Below are 9801 nucleotides of genomic sequence, written 5' to 3'. Positions count from 1 at the left end.
AACTAAGTACAGGAAAGTACTTGGTGTGAACGCGGCTAATGGTCCACAATACAGCAGTGAGGAATTCAGACGGTTTGCGGAGCAGTATGGATTTCAGCATCTTACCTCTAGCCCACTGTATCCACGGGCTAGAGGTAAGATGGCCTTAACATTTGTTTTCGTAAAACTGAAAAGACGTTCTCCTATTTAATCGTCAACGTTTTTATAATATATTATAGTTACCAATGGCCATGTTGTATGTATGAGCACGCAGGTGAAAGATGAAAAGGATTGTTTTTTCTCCCTCGTTTTACCAGGCTGCAGTTTTCTAATGTTAGATCTGCTGCACAAATACATTTCATATTGAGACTAAATATCTAGAAAAATGATTAAGAAACGTAGAGCTAAAATGTCGTGCCATTTGCAACTACCGGAGCGCACCCTGACGCGGCAGGCATTCTCCAGCCCAAATCAGCAAAGCTTCTGAGTGTGAAGCAACAGTATCTTCTGCTGCCCAGCTGCTTAGACCCCCTTTACACGAGAACTAAACGGGTTGTATCCGCATAGTTTCTCTTGCGTATAGCCCTTTTATTTACACAAGGCCGTAACAAAACGATAGAAACGGACCCCACAAACGATAACGGGTCCCAAGGTGGATACATTTGCAAACGAAACGCTCTGGGGGGTCAAACGGCTCTGTGTAATCGCCTCTATACGATAATTTCCCGATAGATGAAGCCATAGCCCCGCCTCTCCCCACCTCTGCTGCTCACTGCTGTAGCATGGTTAGTAGCTACTGTCAGTAGCTGCTGCTAGTGCTACTGCTACTGACCATGCTACAGATGTTAGTACAACATCTACAGCTCGACCATGCTACAGATGTTAGTGCAAAATATACAGCTCCTCTACCACAGCATCAGCAACAAGTGGACATGGAGAATTACATGAACTACATGTTGCTAAATCCACCGCGGGGCATAAACAGAAGGGCAACCATGGCAACCATGGCAACCATGCTCCGGGGTCTTCTTCGCTGCTTTTGGTGTATTTTGTGGCGGAAGTTACAGCGCCAGTTACAGGCCCGGCATATGTACTACAGCGTGTCCAGCGCTTTCGAGCGGTCTCGTGTGGAAGTACAGCGCCACTTACAGTCCCGGCATATGTACTACAGCGTTTCCAGCGGTCTCGTGTGAACAGACACGTTAAATTAAACGAATGCGTGTGAACGGAAGACTTTAAAAAAAACGCATACTGTGCATAAACTCAAACGTTCCCGTGTAAAGGCAGCCTTAGTATGAAACGTACTTTCAGCTCATGAAATCTCTGCAGTATCAGAAGGAAGTAGCTAATGATAAATCTTCAGCCTCTGAAAAGTGCTGCGTCAGAGAACCAGTTCCATTTACGCACGGCCGCTCACTTCGCTAGATCCGCTAAAAAGGACAGCAGGCTGCGGTCTAACCACACAGACACACATCAGGTGCTTGCTCATTATTCCATATTCTGCCGTTGTATGCTTTTTGTTTCTAAATGTATCAATGTATAGTGAACCAAAACAAAATAACATGCAGTAGTATAACATTTAATTTCACTCATTGCGGCCTGCCGCTTAATCATTTAAATAATATTTAAGCTTCTAATACGTGAACATGTTTAAGAGAGAAGGGTTTAGAAAAAGTGTATTTACTATAGGAAATATGCATTACACAGTTGCCTACAATGATATGCAGGCATTTATTTTAATTTTATTTTTGTTAACGAGAAACATTTGAACAGGCCCAGCCGAAATTATATTGGCCCACCCACAATTGAAATCCTGGCGCCGCGGCACATTAAAGCTTTATTTGAGTTCCTAAAAAATACTGGATTGGTGAAGATAATTTTTATTTAATTTTGATTGCTTTTTGTTTATTTAATGTATACAAAAATCCCCCCCCCCCCCCCCCCCTTCTTCCTTGGAGCTCGCTGGTTTCCCATGATTTGTGGGCCACACTCCAGCATAATAGGTGGCGGTAATGCACCTTAATCATTAGGTGCCACCCGCCATTAAACAAAAAGAAGAAGAAGTTGCATTGTCGCACTCCAGCCAGCCGGGAGCAGTAGAGCACCACACATGAGTTCACAGACCGAGCAGCGCAGAGGGAAACAAGCGTGCGGAGCTGAGCTCATTCCTCCTTATCGTAGGCGTCAAGACACGCACTGTGTGTAAGGTGGAAGTAACTTTTATCCTTCAGAGAAGAGTTATAAACAACCCGGAATATATATCTGGTTAAAAGTCTCAAGGCAAACGATAACCATGTCGGCCTCAACGGCGAAAGTCAACAGAAAGGAGAATTCAAATCACGACGGAGCGGAGGAGACCTCTGGTAACGTTAAGGAATGGCGGTTATCCTGTTCAACGCCATTTTCATTTGTTTATCGTCATTTTGTTATTTTCTGTGTAATGTGTTATGTTGTTTCGAATAATGCTTGTTTACAGAGGAAGAGCTTAACGTACATTCTGTTGCATTTAACCTTACTCCTTGGGGGCTAAATAGTGGCGTGCAGCTCTGTGCAGTAATGTAGCATGATAGCACACGCTAACTATTTAGCCAGCATGAGAGGTTAGCTAGCCATTAGCTTACATGGGCTACTTGTTCACACGAAGATGGTCCGTATTTGCATAGCTTTAAGCGTAATGTGCAGTAATTGTTAATATAGACTGTGCAGGTCTGTTGTAAGGAGATGACGTAACTGATGTAATCGTGTGCATCTGCGCGGCTCCTCTTAACGTTAAAGTTGTGATGCACGAGTGTTTCCCCACACTATTAGCAACTTCAACAATCTCCATACCGTTCTGTTATCACGTTTCCACTGGTCAAGAAAGGCCGGACACTGCCGGCGTTATGAGCTGTTCAGTTAACAGACCATGCTTGTGAGTCTGGCTTTGTGTGCACGAGTAGCTGTGCAAAATGTAAACAAGTGAGACGTTTTCCTTCACAAAGCTCAAACCTCTCTCTGTGGTCGAGACCCATGCTAACACGTGGAGAACTGTAGTAAAGAAGCTTAGTGGACACTGCAGAATGATAACATCGGAGACATGAAGATAGCATTTTGCATCGAGACGTCGCTAAGCCGCTCATTCAAACCGGGCCGCCTTTAGAAGCAACAGGAAGCTACACACACACACACAACACGCCTGGCGTAAATCGGGCTCATTGCGTTACTAAAATGAACGAAATATACTTCGAAATGATATTCAGATGTATTCTACGTGACACCGGTGAAATAACAAGTTAAGCTTAACGTTGAGAAAAATGAAACTATAATTTCCAACATTCTGATCAATGGCTTAGGTAACGGTTTTTAGCAGGAATTGGATGTAGTTGTGTATATGTTATGACAATAAACATTTGAATATTGTCGTCAGTTCTGGGCAACATTTTCTGTAAAATTAGGCTATTATAAAGTCGTGATTTCAATTGACCAGATTAAATAGCTTATGATTTGTGCTCTGTGGGAAAGATTGTGAAGTATCTAAACCATTTTTATTGAACAGACTAGTTTTTTATTTATCCCAAATAGGGACAATTTTTGTGTCCCTTTGTTTGCCAGAAAAGCGCATATCCAGACCGAGATATTTGACGGTTGTAAAATCTGATATTGTTCCATGTTCAACTTAACCTAAGTTTGTGACCAAGATATTTGCTGAGCAGGATATATTAAAATGTAAAACATTACTTTTATACAATGTTCTACCACAATGCGCTTAATGATTTACTTAACCAAGGTGCAAATTCATAATAACATTCTAAATGTATATATAGCTTTTCACAGTGCTCAGATGCTTAAAATGAACTTTTTCGTCAAACTGGCCCATCAAAGTCAAGTTCTAATTCGACCAGCCTTTTATTACCATTGGTTTTTCTTTTTGCAGTTGTGCCATCTGTATATTTGGTGGGTAAATTGTGCTAATTTTAGAAGACATTCCTCACACTTGAAGTTTCAAATAGTTTTTCTTTTCTTTTCAGAAAAAGAGCAACAGGAAGCAATTGAACACATTGACGAAGTACAGAATGAAATTGACAGGTGAGTTATACTTTAGTTTATTTAGAGTAAAGAAATATTGTTGCATGGAGAAGGATTTCTTACAGTTTTCTGTCTTTTTCTCCTCAGACTGAATGAACAGGCAAGCGAAGAAATTTTAAAAGTCGAGCAGAAGTACAACAAATTACGCCAGCCGTTCTTTCAGAAGCGATCAGAACTCATAGCCAAAATCCCCAACTTCTGGGTCACAACATTCGTCAACCATCCACAAGGTAAACCATTTCTATTTGTCGTACATATTATTCTGTATGCATGTACATGGTGTCTCTAACCTTAAGAGCTCATCATCAGTTTATCAAGTGGCCACGATTGCTCTATGCTGTTAAATGTGTTTGTGATTAGCACACAAAGTGTTGTGGTCAGCAGCTCACAGTGTCTGATCTGTAGTTTCAGCTCTTCTGGGGGAGGAGGACGAGGAAGCGCTTCATTACTTGTCGAGGGTGGAGGTCACTGAGTTCGAGGATATCAAGTCTGGATATAGAATAGATTTTGTAAGTTTTCACTTCAACTTCTTGTTAGTGCATTTTAATTGTCATGCATCTCATATGCTGATGGTAATGTTTTCTTTCCTGCAGTATTTTGATGAAAACCCATACTTTGAGAACAAAGCCCTCTCCAAAGAGTTTAATGTCAACGAGAGCGGGGATCCTGTTTCCAAATCATCAGAAATCAAGTGGAAAGCTGGAAAGGTGGGTTTGCATTTTTCTTGAGATTGTATGTGTGATGTCATCTATTACAACACTAATATCACTAACCAAGAGGGTGCAACTTTTAGTTAATTAGTGCTACACTTTACTATTCACCTTTATCTAGTCCTCCCAATATTGGGCTTGCTTAATGTTTTTGGGTCTTTCACGTGTAACAATGGCTGCAATTATTATTATTATTATTATTATTATTATTCTTCTTTCATGTAACCCTCTTGTCCAAACACGCTTTCTCCTCAGGACCTGACGAAGCGAAGCGGGCAGACGCCGAACAAAGCGGGGAAGAAGCGGCAGCACGAGGAGCCTGAGAGCTTCTTCACCTGGTTCACAGACCACTCTGACGCTGGCGCCGACGAGCTGGGAGAGGTGATCAAAGACGACATCTGGCCCAACCCGCTGCAGTACTACCTGGTAGGCTCACTCCCAGCTGCTGCTCCTGAGAAACTGTAGACGGGAAACAGCCCTGTGGTAGAAGAAGATCGGGGTCCAGATCTATAAATGTGAACGCACATCAGACGCCAAAAGGCTGCACAGTGTTTATTTAATCTGAGTTGGTCAAAACTATTTTATCTCTTTTTGCTATGAATGAGATAAAAAGTAGAAATGCAATATTTATCAGAATATATACCATTGGTTCTGTGCAGTGTCGTAACAAGGTTATGATTGGCCCCGGTGCAAATATTGTTTCCGGTTGCTATAATATAGCTTTTGATCTTGGCGACGGGGGTCTCAATAGCACCATAGAGTCCCCTATCGGTTGGGGCCCTTGGGGGAACTGTTGGACCACCGCCGGGCACAGCCAAATCCAGCCTCTCCTCCTGGCTGGCTGGAGAAGAAGGTTGCACAGCCACGGCCACGGATACAGCTTCACTTGTGGAGCTAGATGGCAATGATGGTGGTGAGCTATCGTTAGCCTCCGGCTGCCGCTGCACGTCAACATTGCTAACGTTAGCGCTCGATTTTGAGGACGATGTATGACAAAAAAAACGGTCTAATTTTGTCAGTTTAGCTGTTACATCTCCTTGTTCTCTCTTGTCCTTTCTCTTTTGAGCGCTGCTCTTGTGCTTTGGTTTGCTGTACATTATAAATGCAAGCTATTACATTTTTTATAATGCTGCCGAACTTGCTGCTGCTAGCTACAGTACAGGTTGATTAAACGGTTCGCTCGTCACGCAAGGTATCACATGACATGAAAGGGAGCAAGGTCATTGGACAGACAAATTACAAATTAATTTAGGTTGCTTGGTTACTTTGAAGACTGCGTGAACCGGTCAATGCCATTGAGGCCCCAAAAAAATATATTATATAATATATCCTTTTAAAAAAATGTTTGCATGGGCCCCTTGCCAGCTCGGGGCCCTGGTGCGCTGCACCGTCGATAGTTACGCCACTGGTTCTGTGCAATATTGAACTGTGCTGTATGATGTACTTTGATTGGCTTCATTTGAGATCAATATTAGCATTGTGGTTTTAATAAGAGACTTCAAATTAGCCTGTTCAAAGATCAGAACTCATGTTCTATCTACAGTACATTTAAGTTGAGTATCTTAAAATACTAGTGTTGGTTATTTTTTATTTATTTATTTGAGCGCCTGATTAACATGATATTACCGGCTCACAGATATATTTCTATCACTGCAATGAAATTCTCCATTTCCATAGTTTTCCACCAGAGAGCACTGACATGTTCCGACTGTGAAATGTCCTGCTTCACATTTTAAATACTGCTGGTAAAACGTTAGGTAACAATTAGAGCGTTGTGTAAAAGAAAATCTGGACTGATAATTCGACACCTAAGGGTGTTTGTACTGGTCTGCAGAGTCAGTGAGGGCCAGGCTCCAAACTACACTCATTAATACTGAGGAATCCAGGTTTAATGGATCATTGTTCCCAAGGTCCCTGACATGGAGGATGAGGAAGGTGATGACGACGAGGAGGGTCTAGAAGATATTGACGAGGGGGAAGAAGAGGAAGGTGAAGAGGATGAGGATGAGGATGGAGAAGATGGCGAGGTAAGGATACTATAGATTATAGACAAATCTTAGTGTGATCTGTTACTGTAATGGCTGACACTTCCTGTCCCCGACTGTTAAAAACGGAGATCTGAATTTTCTTTTCTTTCAGGATGAGGATGATTAAACAGTTCAGCGGACTCTTTCCTCCCTCTGTGATCATCCTACAACCCACAGGAGTAATATAGGGGGGGTTTGTAAAAATACAACACAAAAATCGTTTTTCCCTGCGTGTTGTCAGCCTCTCTTCCTCTGCAGCCTCAGTCTGTCCATAATGCATACACCAGTGGGGGGGGGGGGGCATTCACTCCTCCAGTCTCCCCTTTGATTGTTTCTCTACATCACCCAAAGACATGCGAAAGGTTCAAACTTTTTTGTAACATTCTGCACGTCATCCTACGTAGATTTCAAATACGTACCATAGCAATTTCTATGTAAAATATGAAAATCAGTTTCTGTTGTGGGTTCAATAAAAATAAGCCATGGAGCTGTGATAACTTGATAGCATCCTTTGCCACTTCTACATATCAATGTATATTACAGTATATCCAGTGGTGGGGATACCAAGGCTTATTGGAAGTTGCATTTCATTTGTGACTTATTGTTCTAATGGAACTGACTGAAAGCACCAGCTCGTTCCTTAACAGCTGTTCTGAGATATCTGTGTATCTTGGCAAGACACTTGTTCATTGTTCAGTTTAATGGGGATGTGTGTGTGTGGGGGGAGGCGGCAGCGAGGTTTTGACAACAAACCTGGACTTCTGTTAAATACAATTATCTTGTTTCAGACAACCGCAGATGGTTTGAAATATACTTTTTTCTTTTTTTATAGAAACAACCTAAATATCTGAGTTTTAGCTTGACCTGACATTTTGTGTTGGGAGAGGGAGCGCGTTCTCTGGAATCCTCTAGGGAGCCTAAAGTGTTTCTTTTGTTCACATTAGATTAAGTTTAGTTGCTTTGTTACAATAAATAATTATACATGATTGGATTTGTCTTTATTTTGTATCTTTTGTTGTATATGACCTTTTGGCAAACTAAACCGTTTCTTGCCCCCGCAGTCTGCAGTGGGTCCAGCAGATGATGATAATCTTTGACTGTATTAAGATTTTGTGAATAAAAATGAACGGATGCTTCTGGCAAGTATTGTGACCTTTGTTCTAAATATGTGGCAGTAGTTTGGCCTAAACATTTAAATAAAGGAGACATATTAACAGCACAAGGCAGTGCTATAACCGTTAAACATTTATGGAAAATGTTTAGTGTTGCTCTGAAATAATCTCGGTATTCCATTTAACTGCTTAATTTATATTGACATCAGGCGTTATGTTGCATCAAAAAAAGCAATAAGACTTTCATGAGTATTTACCTAAAATCACCTTGTATGTTCATCAGATAATTACTATAGCCTATATATTTATCATATTCTTGAAAAACATGTCATAATTCTCATCACATTTACATGAGTGTGTAAGCCAGGGAACATGTTATGTTACTATACTTAGTTTACTAAAGTTTTACTTTGCGGACAGTAAATATGCAAATGTAGTACTTTTATTTAAACTAGGTTGGTAATATTTGATAATTAGAAAGACAGCCTTCCACAGATCCGTAACTGAACTCGGCGTTCACATGTTCAAGTTGATATTCAGGAAGACCAGTCTAATCCATGGATGTATATAATAAGAACGTCTAATCAGGCGGGACTTTACCGGAGAGGCGAAGTCCCTCCCTTTCCGGGGGAGCTCCATGGGACCTTATTTCGGAAAAAATATGTATTAAAGTCAATGGAGAGAGAAAGATTATCTTTCGATCCCGTTTGAATTGTGCCACGAATTACACATAGATGTTTGTCAATTTAAAAGATAATTTTGCGAGTCAAAAAATAAAAATGTGTCGTAAAACTGAAGTAACACTTTTTTGTGTGAAACCGCTCAATGAACTATATCTCCCGTCTCGCACCACACACCAAGACGGCCGTCACGTTGGCACATTTCACCTCTTTCTTTCAGAATGAGGCGAAAAGTATTAAAAGAGGTGAAAATCACTACAAGTCTGGGCATGTTGAGAGCTGTACACAAAAGGGGAGTAGTCGGTTCCGTAAGAGCCAGCATGCAGGACCGGGATTCTGGGATTTGTAGTCTTTCTAGTTGCGTATTTTTCATAGTCTTATATTTGTACGACAAACTGACTTTTTTGACATGGAAATTATTTGTTAAAATTGACAAACATCTGTGTAATTCGTGGCACAATTCAAACGGGATTGAAAGATAATCTTTCTCTCCCCATTGACTTCAATTCATAATTTTTCCGAAATAAGGTCCCATGGGTCGGAAGTAGATGGGCGGGACTTCGCTTCGAGTGCCACAGTGACGCGTCCTAAAACCCGGAAGTAAGTTAGCATTTACATTACTTTTATAATTTTCTAATCATAAATCTAATCGATAGATTTATGATTCAAAAATTATAAAAGTAGGGTAGACGTGGATATTATCCGGCTGAACTAAACGTGATCTGTCTCTTAAAGGTGGGGTAGGTAAGTTTGAGAAACCGGCTTGAGATACACTTTTTGTTATATTCCATGGAATGCTCTTAACATCCCGATAGCAATGAATATCTTAAGTGCTTTGACAACAAATCCATAAAAAAATGTAATCTGTGGAAGCCGTAGTACTGTAAAAAGCACGACCAATCATTTTAGCCGGCCCGGCTAAAGTCACTGGATGGCCTACCTGCCTGTCAGCCTTCCATCTGTGCACAAACTTATCTCGTGCCCTCATTGGTCATGTGCGCGTTCGTGTGTGTTGGAGGAGGAGGGGCTCTGTAAGGAAGTGGCAGATTTTTTCCGGTTGTGTATTTTCAAATTCTAGCGCACTCGAGCTGGTTTCTCCAAAATTACCCACCCCACCTTTAAATGTGTGTCAATCACAGACCTTATCTCGAGCTATTTTCCAAAATCCTATGGAGAAATTCCATTGGTTTTTGACGAAGGAACCGGAAGAAGTTTACTTCCGGGTTTT

At 41.2% G+C, this 9801-nt stretch overlaps 2 protein-coding genes across 2 annotated transcripts in view; both read left to right on the top strand.

Moving 5' to 3' along the window:
* The first annotated feature begins 2056 nt into the window (after window positions 1-2056).
* LOC117484661 (protein SET-like) lies at window positions 2057-7917 on the top strand. The gene is made up of 8 exons (XM_034133059.1): window positions 2057-2342; window positions 3987-4044; window positions 4132-4274; window positions 4450-4553; window positions 4638-4751; window positions 5010-5180; window positions 6665-6781; window positions 6894-7917. The coding sequence occupies exons 1-8, from the start codon at window positions 2273-2275 to the stop codon at window positions 6906-6908; spliced, it is 792 nt and encodes a 263-aa protein (XP_033988950.1). The 5' UTR covers window positions 2057-2272; the 3' UTR covers window positions 6909-7917.
* A 1862-nt stretch (window positions 7918-9779) lies between these two features.
* Window positions 9780-9801, top strand: part of LOC117484662 (WD repeat-containing protein 34-like) — a gene marked incomplete at its 3' end in the record, with an annotated part of 1982 nt that continues 1960 nt past the window's right edge. Inside the window, 1 exon segment of the mRNA XM_034133060.1 lies at window positions 9780-9801. This exon segment is cut by the window's right edge and continues 246 nt beyond it.

This window comes from Trematomus bernacchii, unplaced genomic scaffold (assembly GCF_902827165.1).
Source record: "Trematomus bernacchii unplaced genomic scaffold, fTreBer1.1, whole genome shotgun sequence".
Taxonomy (NCBI): Eukaryota; Metazoa; Chordata; class Actinopteri; order Perciformes; family Nototheniidae; genus Trematomus; species Trematomus bernacchii.
The sequence above is the reverse complement of the archived record's forward strand: the minus strand, read 5'-3'. Positions and strand labels throughout refer to the sequence as shown.